The 16,601-nt window shown below is 43.3% G+C and overlaps 1 protein-coding gene across 2 annotated transcripts in view; it reads right to left on the minus strand.

The window, feature by feature from the left end:
- LOC117758479 (protein eva-1 homolog A) overlaps positions 1-16,601 on the minus strand; it is a 67,919-nt gene that overhangs the window by 2,803 nt on the left and 48,515 nt on the right. For both annotated transcript variants that reach the window (XM_034580184.1, XM_034580185.1), the window contains 2 exons: positions 3,280-3,414; positions 723-926 (listed from right to left, as the gene is read on the minus strand). In XM_034580184.1, coding sequence (XP_034436075.1) covers positions 723-926; positions 3,280-3,414 — 339 coding nt within the window. The remainder of the gene's footprint in view (positions 1-722; positions 927-3,279; positions 3,415-16,601) is intronic.

The raw sequence follows: 16,601 nt of genomic DNA on the forward strand, positions 1-16,601 counted from the left end.
GCACTTCTCTCCGTCCTGCAGGATCCCTCAGTTTCGACTTCTGGTAGTTTCCCCACTGCTCTACTTCACACTGGTATCCCCCCATATACTGTGATCTTCTTAAAAAGTCTAAGCTCATTCTTTAAAAGATTTATACTGGTCGAATATTCCTCAACCTAACATAAAATGTTATGGCAGCTTACAAATGTGAGAAAACCTTTCCAGCTACAGTAGAATACATTACAGTGTATATACATATAATCATTCAACTGAACGTACTATGGAGTTCACTTCTTATAAACTTTTAATTTGAGTGGGAGGTAATAAATCAGGAAATATCCAAACACCCAAAAATGTTCTGCTTCGCTTTACCAGCTGGCTGAAGCAGGTGACTGATGGTGTGTGTGTGTGTGTGTGTGTGTGTGTGTGTGTGTGTGTGTGTGTGTGTGTGTGTGTGTGTGTGTGTGTGGTCATTATCTTCTCTCAACATCTGCGTTCCTCTGGCCCACATTTACCCACCACTCGGTCCAACGAGAAAGGAAACAGGGGATTTTATCCAAATAAAAAACGCACCACACACACGAAACCTCTCTGATTTCATTGGCCGAGAAGGAATCAATAATGACAATGATGTTGTAACATTAGATCTTTGCAGCGGAATTTCATCTCTTTAAAAAAAAAGAGGGTCAGAGGTTCGATATCCGTCTCTGTCCATGTCAACACTTTGATTTTGATTTCCCCACCTGATACGTAGGTGTAGGCTGCCAGTGCGTTGCTGATGAGAGCCATGTTGGCGCTGGAGGTGGAGTTGATGATGGGATTCATGTCTCTGGGCCGCAGCACACTTTCCTCTCCTCCTCCTCCTCCTCCTCTTCCTCCTCCTCCTCCTCTCTCGGCGTCTGAAGCCTTCTCCTCGTTGGGGTCCGTCTCCCTGACCTTCTTCTTATCTGTAAAAGCCAACGGAGCAGGAAACTTAAGTAAAATTTTCTAAATGTGATCAAGTATTTGAAATAGAAGATGTTTTTGAAAGGTTTTATTTGTGATACACTCTGAGATCATATTCTGTGGTCCCATGTGCAGTGACACACCACAAGTGTGTTTTCAACTACACGTACAGTCAGATTATGACGGCGCTGCTTTGCTCATTTATGGTAAAGTGAGTGTGTGTTGCCTTTGAGGTATTGTGACTTCAGCGTGCGCACCAGTGACTCATCCACTGTGGTTTTTTAAATTTAAGGCTTCTGTAAAAAGATGGATCACACATAGCGAAACACACACACACACACACACGTCCACAGAGGGTTGTGTGATTCAGAAGATAACACAACATCCGCTTCTGTTAAACTCATTCTGACTCAGGTCATTAAGGAACAGAGAACCACATGGGAAAAACATGCACTCGGGCAACATTTCAAAATAAATCTCAGAAAACGATCTATTTATGGATGGGAACAACTGTTTCCTCTGCTGGAATTGCACCGCAGCATGACTTCTGGCAGTGTTTACGTGCCGGGCTGTGTTGTGTATTAAAGACTAGAGGAGCTGAGATGAGAGAGGAGGCAAAAGAGGCACAGAATGATTTAATTAAATAAAGAAAATGCCATATTTCTGAGTATAATCGCTCCTAGTTAATCCGACAGAGCTGTTTAGGTGGGACAGAGTAACTTAAGCTCCATGAATGAGCAAAAAAACAACCCTGAAGCTAAGACGTCAAAATAAAGAGCAGCATTCAGGATCGGTGTGTGTTATAGTCATATTTCCATACTTGATTTTTTCTTTTGACCGTGTAGGTGAGCATGCTCCAGTGAACCGTCACACACACCGATGAGCTCTAATTGCAGAGTCTCCGAGGTGTGTCAGGCCCACTTTATCTGATAAATGCAGTTTAGACTGGAAGTGCTCACTGTAAATGTTTCCACCTGGACCCACTGCTGTGCCGCGCACATCGACCAACATTCAACCACAATCCCTCTTTGTAACACGCGTAGAAACGGCCAAACAATCGGTCAGCAGAAAAGTCTTACAGAGCTAGAAAACACAAAACAATGGAAATACAGCAGCTGATCGTCCCGTAAAATACTTTTGACACGATAAATCCAGGTGAAATCATTTTTAACGACCAAAAATATTCACTTAAATATTAAATTGCAGTAATTAAGCCTCATGGTAACAATAAAAAAATACTATAAAAGAGGTGCGTTATAGACGTTAGAGGAGCTGGGTATACTAGTTGGCATCATGGCTCCAAAAATAAGGACTTGACTGAAAGAAAACCTGTGGCCAAAGGATCTCTGGGAAACACGGCTGCAGAAACAGTGCAGTAATAAGCAGTGAGCACCAAAGATGGAGTCAATAAAAAGTCAGAATCTCGTGGTTTACAACTTTAACCTCTTTAACCTTTCTAACAGGCGGGTCAGTTTCTACGAAACGATCTTGTCCTGCCGAGCGGTGTTCAGATTCATAAAGTTTTATATTTTGGAAAGAATGAATCTGTGTCTCTGTGTCCCTAAATAAACAAAGAATGAGACAAATCAAATGAGGGGATAGAGACGTGCATCGGGTTTCACCTTCATATGATTCATCCCCCATCGTCCCATCAGACACGGAAACAGGTTTTTCCAGATGAGCTGTAGGTGAAGTGTTCGAAACCAGCGCAGGGAGCATTCATGTGTCAGCAGCACACATCTCCTGTCGTAACTCCTCATTCATCCGTCTATCCTCCTAATCAGTACAGTGCCGGTAGCTGAGCAGAGTAATTAGTGTGCTGGACGCAGGCCACCATCCCTCATGAATGAAGCTTTGTTTAACTTTTCCTTCCTTGCTGGCATCTCCCCACTTTTCATTCTTTCATTCCATTGTTCTCGCTCTGTCTTCTCCCTCGTTCTCTCTCTGGGAGCTTGACATTATAACAGACTGATTTAGACTGTGGTCACATGTAAGTGCAATCACTGGGTCTCGGAGAGACGTATATTTTTAAGATCTACGATCATAAATAGCACAGACCAGTGGCTCTGCTCGGATACACATGGAAACAGTTAAACTCGTGTGACATTAAATACACGTACATTTATGCCCGAGCTTGAGACCTGACCCCACTGTTCCTCTTGATGCCTGGGAGGCCTCGTGACTGTTCAGTGTTAACTGCTCTCCATGGGAGGCATTGTGTGTGTGTGTGTGTGTGTGTGTGTGTGTGTGTGTGTGTGTGTGTGTGTGTGTGTGTGTGTGTGTGTGTGTGTGAGTGTGTGTGTGAGTGTGAGAGAGAGAGTGAAAGAAAGCTTGTGTGTTTGTCGTTTTGCTCACCTGGGACAGCGTCAGGGCTTTTGACCGAGCTCCCCTCCGGAGGACCGTCTCCCACTATGTTGGGGTCATGGGCACCTGGGGGAGGGGAGAACACCGGTGGTCTGGGGCTCTGCTCCTGGAGCAACTTCTTTGGGACTTAAAAGAGAGAAATAGATGGAGCGAGGGAGGGGAGGTTGGGAAAGATGGAATCAAAGAAGAGAAGAGACAATTATAAGTATATAAATGAGACAGTTACTTCCACACTAGACCCAAACAATATACTGACAATCAATCAATTTTACAAGCTGCTCTCTTGTGTCTTTTTTGATTAGGTATTTTTTAAATTCCAATTCATTTTTAAAAAGATTGTGGCAGAAATAATGTCTAAGACAAACACTGACATATCAAAACTCTTTTGAAGTGAAACCACATTTGCAAGCAGTTGCTTATTCATGCATTTACCACACACACAGTTCTATGTTATTATCCGTTTGAAGCTATGTAAGTGGCCACCTAAAAACACATAAGTCCAATATTCACTCTCTTTTTGCTCTGGTGTTGGTCTCCGCCAACTCAAAGAGCAATTAAATGGCTCTTTAACTTCACCAACTAGTCTATAAATCTGTCCCCAGCAGGTAGTGAACAGCGGATTTATCAGAGCCACTAAAAACAGCAACATCTGAAAACGACACAGTTAATATGACGACTGTAACTTCTTTAAATAACTAAAACATTATAGGTCGTATCGCATGTATATGCAACTCAGCCAAAAATGCGTCTGTGTGCAAATTAAACCGGCCGGGGCTGAATTATGGAAAAGGGGAGCAACTAACAACAAATGTCTTTATCGGTTCATCTGCCGTTTACTTTCTCAGCGTTTGAAGAAAATGAAAAATACATTTAGTTGACGTGATCAAAATGATAAAAAATGCTTTTTTAATCTGAACCCAAACAGACACAAGCACATGTTCACATTTAAGAACCCGTGGATTTCTGCCTGGAAAAATTACCCAAGCGTTTGACTGATAATCATTATTTTTGTAGATTAAATGTCGGTTGATGGAGCCAAACACAATGAGTCTGCTAACTCTCATTTAAAGTAATGTGACAGTCAACATTTCACATGCATTATGTCAAATAAATTGAATTTTTAATACAATTTCAATAATTTTATCAGTCGCTCAATTGTAATTGATGCTTAGCAGCTTGTCCTCCTCCCTTCAGTGCTGTAAAGATGAAAGTCAAACTACTTAGACTACATGATGACAGAGGAGTAAGGAGTTATGAAGGAAACGGTTGCGGAATAGCATCGCGGCTGTGATTCACACACTCCCCCTGACCTTGCACTCTTGATTCCCGAAAGCTAAGCTGCCCCCCCCCCCCCATACACCTCATCCCCCAACCTCACGGTGTCCTGTGAGTCAGGGAGTCGGCGCTCTTTCCCCCCAGACACGAACCCACAATGCAGTGGGCTATTACATTCCTGCCTGCTCACATGTGGTTTCGGAGGCCGGGCCACGCTCCGGTCACCGTGTTTGTCTGCCCTGTTGGATCGGAGGTGATTTACAGCCCAACAGATGACTTTCTGTCCAGCTGTCTGTCTGCCTGCTCTGTTGTTTTCATTTGCTCCAGACAAACAAATATCTGCTGTCTGGTTTCTGGTGACATCACACGCACTAATAGTCCGATTGTGACTTGTGATTTGAGGTTTCGAAAAAAGGACCATTTGTTTAAACACGCGGATCAAATTTCCAGACTTTGGCAGATCTCCAGGAACCAATCAAAGTGCAGGAAGAGCAGAGCTGACAAAGCTCCCGTTCACTGGATAATACTTTTGTCTTGGGACACATTACAAGGGTTTTCCAATTATGAGCAATAACGAGAAGACTCGGAGATTGACAGGAAACATATTCCTATAACATCGCACTTTCATGATGCGCATACGACACCAGCACCTCGTCACCGGCTGCGGTTGCATGAGCGAACGTGACGTGGCAGCTTCCTTTTACACGCACATACTTAAAGATGAAGAAATGATGTTTATTACACACCTACACGCTCCGTTGCACTTTGCAAAAATACTTTCCTTGTGATATTCTGACACAGAAGTAAACTTGGAGCTCATGCAGAAATTTTCTTTTTACACAGAACTACTTATTCAACTGAGAGCTGAATGTTAAGTGACTGGTTAAACTTTGAAAATTAGATTAGACAGCAGCAGGTGCAGGAAAAGTTTTATATCTGCACTTACACACACACACACGCACACACACAACTTAATACATATTTCTTCAGCCAATAAAAACTTTGAAAACTCAAATCTCAGCGAGACGTTTCACCGCTGAAACTTCCCGTTGGGGTTTTGAGTATTTGACAAGTGCACACCAGAAGATTATAGAAGGATTTGGCCCTAAAGTACAACATGTTGGATTTTATTGTGATATTGCCAACTAGGGTTGTATGGAAGAGATTTAAATTCTTCGCTATCTGATGTCGGGATTTAAAAGAAGTGCAGCTGCCTCCAGTGCCACTCTGGCAGAGGCAGGTGAACGTACTCTGGTACTTATTATGGGATACAGAACATGCAACACACATGGAAGAGGAGAATTGCCAAAACTCTTCTGTGGACAGAGATCGTTTTAGTTTGAAAACACAGTTGATGTAACCTAATAGCAGTAGTGAATGGTTTCTGGTCTTTATTTCAATCTGCTTTGACGTCTCCACCTTTCTGCATTGAGGAAAAGGTACATTTAACCACTGCTGCGTAATTACATCATCTCATGTGGCAAACCGCACCATTCTGTCACATAACCAGGGTTAAAAGAAAATTGAGACTTAATTTGATCCACGTCTGGTTGGCACAAACTAAATAAACTCATGTGAGTGAAGGTGAACCAGGCAGCGGAATGAAGAAATTCGATTCGGCCAGCTCCCCCCGCCCCCCCGTGCTTCCTCTTCAGTCTGACGCACTAATCTTAGGTCTTAAAACTCCCCCCCACTGCCACGATGCCACTATCCCCATGCCACGCCCTGATTACAGCCTTCTGATTGGCCCTAATTGACTGCACATGTGGCCCAAGGTCACAGCTGAGAGGCACCGTGATGCGACACACACACACACACACACTCACATATAGACATTTCTACCCAGCTACAGATCGAGACACAAAAGTGCACGTGCACCGTGATCGCCAGCTGCAGCAGATGCACGTGAACACACATGGATGCATTACCTGCTCCAACAAAAACAGCCATTTCTTGTGTTTTCCTACTTTGTGAGCAAGAGTTGGTGCAGAACAGTAGATCGACTGCTGTTCCCCGTCTAAAAATAATTGTCACAAAGTTAAAGCAAATGGCCACAAACCACACATAAGGAGCCAGGCAATAAAACGAGAACCAGTAAAAGGGAGACAGAGGAGTGCAAGGGAGAGAAACCCAGCACATAAATCACACTCCACCGTCTGCATTATAATGACACGGTCACATAAATGCGAAGCAAACGAGTCCTGGCGATTCCTAATTTAACTCCACTGCGCGGGAGCCGCGCCAGCGTGGTCCCGCTCGGCGGCCTGCGATCGCCATGGGGAGCGCAGATTTTGAGGCGGGAAAAGAGTGCCCATAACAATGGCCCGTGTTTACACTGGCAGAGCCCGGCTTTGTTTTCACTGGGCTCTGCGGGCCCGAGTGTGTGTGCATGCCTGTGTGTGTACATGTGCTGAGCCATGCAGAACACTGTTGTGACAAAGCCCCGTAAGCCAGAGGGGATATAATGAAATATTAAACCATGCTAAATCTGAGATGAGATCAGACCCAGGGCCAATAATTTGAACATACTTTAGCATTTATGTGTGTACACGGGGCGCTGCTGGGAACTAAATGTTTTGGGTATTGTTTTAGGGAACTCTGTAATGCTCGCTCGCTCTGAGATTTTGACGAGACTTCAGCTTCATCTTCGGTGTGATCTTTCTGCACAGCTCAGTCTTAAGCGGCTTTCAGACACGAACTCCAGATCGTGAAAAGTCCTCGAATCTCGTCTGCGTCTTCTTCGTGTCCTCGGCTCCTCTTTTTCATCCTGAAATATTTGAATTATTTTTATCTTTTTTTCAAGTTTTGCCTACGTCTCATGTGTCACCGATACACCCACTCGCTCACTCGGAATTTTGCAGATAGTTTTCTGCTGTATTCTCATACTCTGACATTTTCCAGATATTTTACCAGGGGGGTGGCAGGAAAGGTTCTGATCAAATTCCGGAGCAACTGACTCAACCATTTGCCCCTCCAGAAATTTTTGGGAAAATGTCTGGACTTCAGTGCATGTCTGAAAGCAGCTTTAATGTGGTGACTCTAAATTATACGCCATGAGGGTGCAGCAAGATGACAAATTGTGAGCACTTTAAAACCAGAAAGGGAGAATGTGTAAGAAACTGTAAACTGTGCACAACAGATACTTCTGACAGGAGCAGGAATTAATGTGCAGCTACATGAAGATGTGGAGATATTTTGTTTTCCGAATCAGAAAAATAGCAAGAATCTTTAAAAAAGTTATGTAGAGGATAACACCCTGAAAACCTGAAAAGAATATATACAAACAAAGAGGGGCATTGAAACAAAGAGCTGGTAGATGTGTGCATGTGTGTGAAATGTCAGAGCAAAAGTCTCAGTGTCTGGTTTCAATCAACGCACAGTTTCTACTTAATCTACAACATTAAATTACTCTCTGGAGCCAAACAATCACCCGACAACCACACACACAAAAGGTAGTGACTCAGTGTTCAGGGACACACTTATAGATGCTTTTTTATTTCCTTGTGTTTCAGCTTTTTCTCCCACACACACAGGCATGCAGACATCAGCACATCCACCCACACACACAGACACACACTCAGATACACGTACACACAGTCATTTTTCACTTAGCTAATGACATTCCTGCAGAACAACTTGCAAGATGAAGGTGTTGAGATTGCATTCCTCCTCCTCCTCCTCCTCCTCCTCCTCCTCTCCCTCCCGTATTCCTATTGTCCAGCCCCCATCTGAACCCTCTGATAGTATCCAGCTGACAGCAGCTGATTGGGCTCGAGTGTGTATGAGCGTGTGTATTTGTGTGTCTGTGTGTGTGTGTGTGTGCAAGTTTGACAGCTTACATGCAAGGGAATGCATTTCTTCAACATGCAGACAACACTGTGCATTGTTTGCCATGAGAACGACAGTGTAAGGATGTGAATATGTCATATTGAAATGAAATATAGGACATTATTGTATTATTATTGTATTAAACAACATATACAGTGGACAGAGAGAAGTACTTTCACTTTTAATATTTTAAGTATTTTTAAAGCTAGTATTTACTCTAAAAGTTAATGTGGTACTTTTACTCAAGAATAGTTTGGACAAGAATTTATTTGTAGTTTTACTTGAGTAAAATGTTTGAGTCCTTCCTCCACCACTGTAGATATGTGAGAGCTGAATATGTGTGTGTGTCCTTGAATGATGTAGAGCATGTGTGTCAGAGGACATGGTTAACACACTCCTTCTTGTTCTGTGTACACTCCAGGTCCGGGTCTGGTAACGCGATCAGGGGACTGCTGGTCAGAGCGGAGGGCTTCTCTGGGCTCCTGCTGCATTTTTGTGTCAGCGTGGGCAATCCAGCCTACTCCATTACGTTATGAGGTTAACTTGTGTGTGTGCGTGTGTGCGTGTGTGTGTGTGTGTGTGTGTGTGTGGGTGTGTGTGTGTGTGTCTACTACAAGAATTACAACATGCACTGGGAATGTGGTGACCTTAAAGCAGCACATTGGTGGTTTGAAAAGTTTTAGCCCATTAACTATGAACTACATCTAATTTACATGATTGTCGACAATTTCCCACAGCATGCCACCAGATTTAAACTTAATTCCAACCTTCGAGACAGACGTTTAATTTACATTCAGTAATGCACAAGACAAATAGAAAGCAAGGATTCCACGGTGAAGCTGTGAAAACATGGCATCTTGGGTTTGCCTATTCTGTTCAGTGAGAGCATAAAGCATATGGAATACATTGTCACAGAGAAAATTCAAGAGGAAACTGAAGAAATCAAATAATAGAGAACATGAAAACTAAGTTTCCTTTTCTACCAACAATGAATCTCAGCTGGGAACGTTACCAGTTGGCCGGCGTGCTCCCCTCCTGAACAACTGCCATCAAATTGTCCCTCAGCAAATGCTTTTAATCCCCCCCTCTGAAAACTCCACTGGAGCTGATCTAAGGCCACTGGGTGGAAAAACTGTGGCCAAACGAGAACTCTCACTGCAGCGACTGCTTGTAACTGTGCACATGAGAAGCAGCCACTGCCCAGGAAACCGTTATTAGAACCAAGCCTCAAATCCTGGAGATCCAGGAAAAGTTGGGCTTTGTCTGTTTGGCTCAGTCGCTCAGTGGTCTCGTTTTTTACCCAGTCAGCGTTGATTCTGTAGTTGGCAGGAGCTTCTTGTTATGACGTCTGTTTGCTGATTGTTCTCCCCACACGCGGTGATATTTTAAATACAAGTTTACCGTTTGATGTCGTTGCAAACTATGGCATAGCTCGATGGTGACGGAGTCTAAAAGCATCCAGACTCGGGGTATTGAGGGTTGGGAGAGCATTCCAGGATGGAGAGAGTGGAAAAGCTCAACCCCCCCATCCTGCCTCGCTGAGCCCCCTGCCCTACATTCTGCTGCAAAACACAGAATTCTTTTCCCATTTACTTTAATGGATAGCAGCACACATCCCTCTGCAGTCTGAAACACACACACACACACACACACACACACACACACACACACACACACACACACATACATACACAGATGCCACAGCATGGGCTCTGAACGTAATCACTCTCACTCTCACCACAGCCATCAGTTATACTCCAAAATCCCAGCTGTTTTGGCTATTTAAACACTCCTCATGCGCCACCACATGTGCACGGACACACAGTTGGTGTCATTAACATGGAGGCAGAAATAGATGCACTGTTGACAGTGTGGGGTCATAACAATCAGTGAGAAGATCACTCAGTCAGTCCCACCCCTCAGACCCCGCAAAGACACACACACACGTACTGGAAATAATGTCTGCTGAGGTGCTGAGGCCCAGTGGTCCCCTTAAATTAATTCAAGGCATCTGTTGCCTAAATATTTTTCATCAAGATCCATGAATTATTCCCTGGGAAATTGGTGAAAATGTCGAAAAGCGCAACGTTAAAGTGTTTTGGGGTATTTGGGCCACATTTGCCATTTTACAAGTGGGCAACTTTAGGCTCACAGTCATTTTGTCGAGGCCACAAAAAAGTGGCTTGCCAATTACTACATTAAAAAGTAATTAGTTACTAGGTACAGCAACTTTTGAGGTACTCTTAAAAGTCTGCTTCAGTTTTCTGAACGACTGTCAAATTTTATCTATTATTACTGCTTCCATGAAACAAGCATTGGAGCAATAAAACACAACCGACATGTTTTCATTAACCGGAGCCGGAACAGGCCTTCAAATCTAACTCTAGGTCAGTGACAGTGTTTTGGCAGCGGGAAATGAAACAACAACTGTTTCTCGGACATTTACCAGGTGCTCAAAGATTAAAATGACTATTCTTTGATGTGGAGAAAATCCTCACACCGGCTCGTAGACTCCAACTCAGACATGATGAGTGATTGATTTACTCATTTGTGACACTGAAGTCGGGCGGCGGCTGCATCGGTCTGCTGAAGTCTGCAGTTGTCCATTGCACAGAATAAGTCCAAAGCAATGAGTAACAAGCCCCTTTGAGTTTATCTACAAGTTAAATCTACTGGTATTTTCATTGTGATGTCGTTCGTCTCGTCACTTTGTAAGAATTTGTCTGATTCTTCTAGGTTTTGATTTATTTGTCAGCATTTACTCAGAACTCCCCAAATGTCATCCGGGCTCATAATTTAAGAGGAATGTTTCCGAGTTTATTTCAATAATGAAAACACAAAACAGGATTTAGAAATGACAAAAAAAGTGATCTAACACAAAAGACGTAAAAGGCAATTTACAAAGGCATACTCTGTAGTTTATAGTTTTCAAATTAGAGGGACACTGATGTAAAATCAGCAGCTCGTTGGTAAATGGTCTGTATTTATATACTAACCTTCTATTCTTGATAACCACTCAACAACACTTTACAAGACAGTTTTGCCTTTCAGCCACTCACACACACATTTGTACAGTGCACTTCAGTACATGTAATGGGGGAGACTGGGATCAAACCGTCGACCCTCTGGTCCCTGGAAGACCCACTCTCATGAGGAACTATACCATTAATCAATCTGTCCCCTTATTTCATTATTGTCCAAAAATCGGCCAAGTGATAAATCCCTGCTATAGCCCACAGTACAAGCCGTCCTAACTGTACTGGATCTTTGTTATCTAGTAGGACCTCTGTTCCTCTTCTGCCTGACTGCACGCTGCCCTCTGAATCCTCCAATGTTTGTATTTCCACGTCTTTATCGGCGGAACGTGGGGGAGGCGGGTCCTCTGTCGCAGTCAGCACAGCCTCATCATTATCTGATGCTCTGCTGGGTCAACAAGGATGTGACCGGCGCTGAATCATCAAAACGAACCGCCCGCCTGAACTCACTCCTTCATATCAGAGTTATGAGGTAACGGGATGTGGAGTTTTGATTGGGTCAAAGCTGCTGATGAGGTCGTCGAATGACAGTATCTTGTGAAAACAGTCAAGATTGAGATTTGTCATTCGCTGCCACTGACATGGAACAGAGAGAGAGAGAGCAGATGGTGGCAGGACTGGTCTAGACACAATCAGGACAGGAATAAAGCGGCAGCGGCATTCAACAAGGATGTTCCAGCGTGTGTCAGGGCTGATCTAAACAATGGTGCTATCTTTAGCTAAAGGCAACAACTGGTCACACACAGACGGTTAATAAAATGAACACGGGGCAACATTCAAATCTACTGGGACCTGAGAAATGAAGAAGGGTTTGGTGAAAGATGGAGTACGATTGGCTAAAAGAGTTTCTCTCTACAAAGAGAACTGTACAGACAAATGTCATTAAGCCTGATGCGTCCAAACCACAAACACCAAGTCTTCATACATTAACTTGCATAACATCCAAAAGCCAGATGCCATAACATTGTATTTGTTAAGTTACGTCATGTTCACACAACACTTTGTGTCTCTGCAGCTGTTTTCTACATGTACAAGGCCTCATTAGTTCAGACAATACACTCAATAAACAGTTCTGTAAAAATAAAAATGCTCCTGACTTTTATGAAGCATGCGATTAAGTATTTAATAGAAACCAGACTGCATATAAAGATTGGAGAACATGACGGCTCCACAAAAATGAAGCCAAAACACCTTGATCGCCCCCTGATGGCTGGCAGACTCCGGCTCCACATATGGAAAAATATGGAAAAACAACCCAAGATCCATATGTTCTCATCACTCGGTAATAATATAGAAAATTATCACATGAAAAAATGGTCCATTCAGCTAAGACTGGTAGGTAGTGGGTATAGATGAATGCTTCAGCTAAGTGAACCTTATGTTTAATGATTTTATTAAAGTATAGAGCAGTGCAGTATTCTCAGGGCATTAAAACAATAATTCGACAGCTTTAGACGGAGATAAAGAAACGTCTACAAGAGGCTTTGCTCCGTCCTACGACAGATATTACCTCAGACGTTCATCAGGGCCGGCAGCTAACTCGCTGAATGGGTCTCTTTCATACAGCAAACTACATTAGAGAAGCTAATTGAAAGGAGCCGGGACAAAGATAGTATGGCTTTGGCATTATAGCACACAGCACTTCCCTGGTGGATTTAATATGTCCCTGTACTTCTCCATTATGTCCAGGTGGATGTGAAGATTGCAGGCTGTAGAACTGACGTCTATACAAGGACTTGTTACGCCTACACAGTCTGGACAAATGGTCGGATACAGACAGCGACCCACGGGGGCTGGGTTCATTGAGTTCATTGTCTGACCAATTTAAAACTGTAATTTACTAAAAACTACAATAAAAGTTATCAATTGTGTTAATACAACTTGTTATCTTAATTTCAACAAGCTTAACTAATGTGTGTGTTACCAGTTGAAGTATTTTCTTTATTAAGTTGGTCCAACAATTTTCTTTTTTTCAAAGTAACTTAAATCTAACAGGGTTTTTCTATATTTGGGGAAAATCCAACCACACAAAGTAAACAGTAAACACTATTGTGAGCAGCGGCTGAGAGTGTGACCACATTGTCATAGGGATAGATGCTGCTAGTGTATGATTTCAGAGTCACATGCAGTGCGGTGGGACTCCCTCCGTATCGCACCGGCTTTTCAGTAAACACCAGAAATAGCTAGATCTGAGTACAAGTCATTGTTCTAAATGACGGAGGACATACCATAACAAAATAACGCACTGTGTGTCATTACGTGCTCTATGATTTGATGCAGGCCATCACACTCCAAGGTTCCTTCTTTTTCATTTTGGTGAAACACTGTCACCTGCCCGGCCTCATATAGTGCACGTCTGTCATGGGAGCTTCCCCCCCACCCTGTCATTGTCAGGCAATTAGACGAGCCCTAAGTGATAGTGGATCACAAGTGGTAGTATTCAGACTAAGTAATACCTTGCTGTACTTCACAGATAGAGCAACCATGATAACTCAAGCATCTACAAACCAAGCGAGTCGGCATGTTCATAACAGTATAAGAGAGGGAGGGGTATTTTTTTCTGTGTGTTGACGGGCTGCTGGGTCATATTAGTGGTCAGAGCTGGACAGAGATAATGATGGTGAGGTCTGATTCAGAGTCTTATCGCCACAAGTATACACGCATGCATATTACCGTCCGCCTTTTGTTTAGTCTGCTACAACAACGTTACACTTAGGCTGGATTATTGGTTGAAATGTTTTGATACGGCTTACAGTGCCGGTACCTAATTTTCAGTTTCAATCACCAGAGTTATTCTTTCTTTGGTAAAGTCCATTGAGGAGAAAAAAGCAGGCATTCCTCCGGCCAAGGCCCTGTAGTCCAATTAAATTATATCAAACTGCACCAATTTGAACACACTCATAGATGTCATTCCCTTAAATGTGTCAGAATTAAAAAATCAAGAACCGTGAATTATTTCCTGAGGATCCATTGAAAGTGTCCCAATCAGTGAAAATGTTGCAACGTTAAAGAAAGTAAAAAAATTCTCAATCGGCAAAATTAAACGGGCTCTTCCCGAACCTATACCACATCCTTCCACTACGTTTTGTAGTAATCCGTCAAGTAGTATTTGCGTAATCTTGCTTACAAACAAACAGACAGGGGTGAAAACATAACTTCCTTGGCGGAGTTAACTATCATATCATCAAATAAGTGCAGAGGAGCATGAATCCGTGCAAGAATTCTGATATTGCTACTATCGATACATTTTGGTCGGTACCAAAAAAAGTTTGATACCCAGCTCCACGTTGAGCTGAACCTGTCCCCCCTGAGCAGACTTTTGATAATACTCTACTACCGGCTATTATTAGAACCAGTTCCGAAAATAGACTTGTGGCTGGTGCTATCACAGGCTCCACTGAGCAGCTGTTTGTGATCGAGAGAGAAGAGGAAGGGAGGACAGATGAGAGGAGAACTTTAAACATTTCCTTTCATTTCTCTCCTCACGGCTTGGGTTTCTCCTCACACAAGAGCACTGAATACATACATTGTTCTTTACTGGGGTTTTCTGGGCACAGCTGGCCATCTGTTTGTCTGTATTTCCTGTAACATCCAGGCTGCGTCCTGTCGTCTTCTTCTTCTGCCCGTCAACTCAGCTGCGGTCTTAAAACAGCTTGAGCCACAGCAGATGCAGATGCATGTCCTCGGGGGTAAAGAGCGCGAGAGACCGGCAGCGAGAGGAGTGATAGACGCAGACGCTGCCAGAGACACTGTTACAAGGCTCTTTAAAATAAACACCTGCTGCAGTGGCTGAAGTGCCCGGGGGACACGGGAGATCCTGCCGTCTAACATTACGGCTGTGATTAGATAATGAAACCGAGCTAACAGAGTTACAACTTCGTAAACTATCTCGCAAGTCCCTGAGCCACAATTACATGTCCTGTATACGAGGAAACGCACGACTCGTATGTGCTGTAGCAGAGCAGGAATAAAATAAAAACCCTGTTTCAAATACTGAAATAGCTCCATTGAGGATTTTCGTATAGTTTACACCTGATTAATCTCCTGTAGTTTCTTTGGCGAATTCTAGGATTCCTTGGTTTGCTGGAGCCCTGTTTCTTTGTGTGACTACCGAGGCCTTTGCATCCTGTTAACACTCGTGGGGGGAATAGTGTTTTAATACACATTACTTCCCTTGTTCTCAAACAGTCGATGATTTGATAAAATTTATGCCTTTTCCCCTTGGTTTGCTTTCTTTTCACGCAAATGAAAATTCAAGCTAAGTGAAAAAAGCGTGACTAAAACCAACAGGAGACTGTTCACTCCTCTCACTGGTTGGAGAGATGTCTGGCTGTCAGGTTCAGGAGAGCTATTTGATTCAAGAGGAAAAGGAAACGGAAGTTTGAAACGGCCCTGAAACCTTAGTAACTTCTGTGTGACAGATTAATGAGCGTTAAGAGCATGGATATCTGTATTTGTGTCCGTCTGTATGTGGAACGGATATCTCGCAAACCATTCATCTTATGGACGTTACGTTTGGCGTGTTGAATTGTTAATGGCCCAGGGAAGTGCAGTGTCAGATTTGTTGTGATTTGGACATGCAATACGTTAAAAAATGTGTCTTCAGTCTTTGGATCAAGTTGATGGATAAACAGCAGCAGCCGTTCGTCAAACTGTGGGGCAAAATGTCGAGCTGAAATTACACAGCTTTTACTTTGAAAAGATGTGAACTTGCCATTCTCCTTAACGGAGAAGAAGTTGTAAAGACTTCACCAATCAGCCTCTTCTACCCAACAGGAATCAACCTCTTGTCACAGCTGAGGAGATCAGTCTTCTCAATCCCCAGCCCAGCCGGCAGTATTCTCTTTCCAGCTGTGCCGTAAATCTTCTTGGTATCAACTGAATAAATCCTCCGACGGGAAACTGACTGAGGCTTACAGAGTTAGAAAATGCAATGTGATCTGCAGTGGCTTGTGTCTTTTCTCACTCTTGCTACAGGGGGTTTTGTGCAGGTTTGACAAGAGACAGACTCACAGAAGCGTACACTGGCACATAGATCAACAGTTGACATTTAGAATCACACACATTACGCAGAACACCTTTCTAGCACATATATTCTGGCCTGAGACAGAGGAAGACAGGAAGTTTATGTGGGAGGGATGAAACGAGAGGGCGAGTGGAGTAAATTATGTGAGG

Source organism: Hippoglossus hippoglossus, chromosome 24 (assembly GCF_009819705.1).
Source record: "Hippoglossus hippoglossus isolate fHipHip1 chromosome 24, fHipHip1.pri, whole genome shotgun sequence".
Classification (NCBI taxonomy): domain Eukaryota; kingdom Metazoa; phylum Chordata; class Actinopteri; order Pleuronectiformes; family Pleuronectidae; genus Hippoglossus; species Hippoglossus hippoglossus.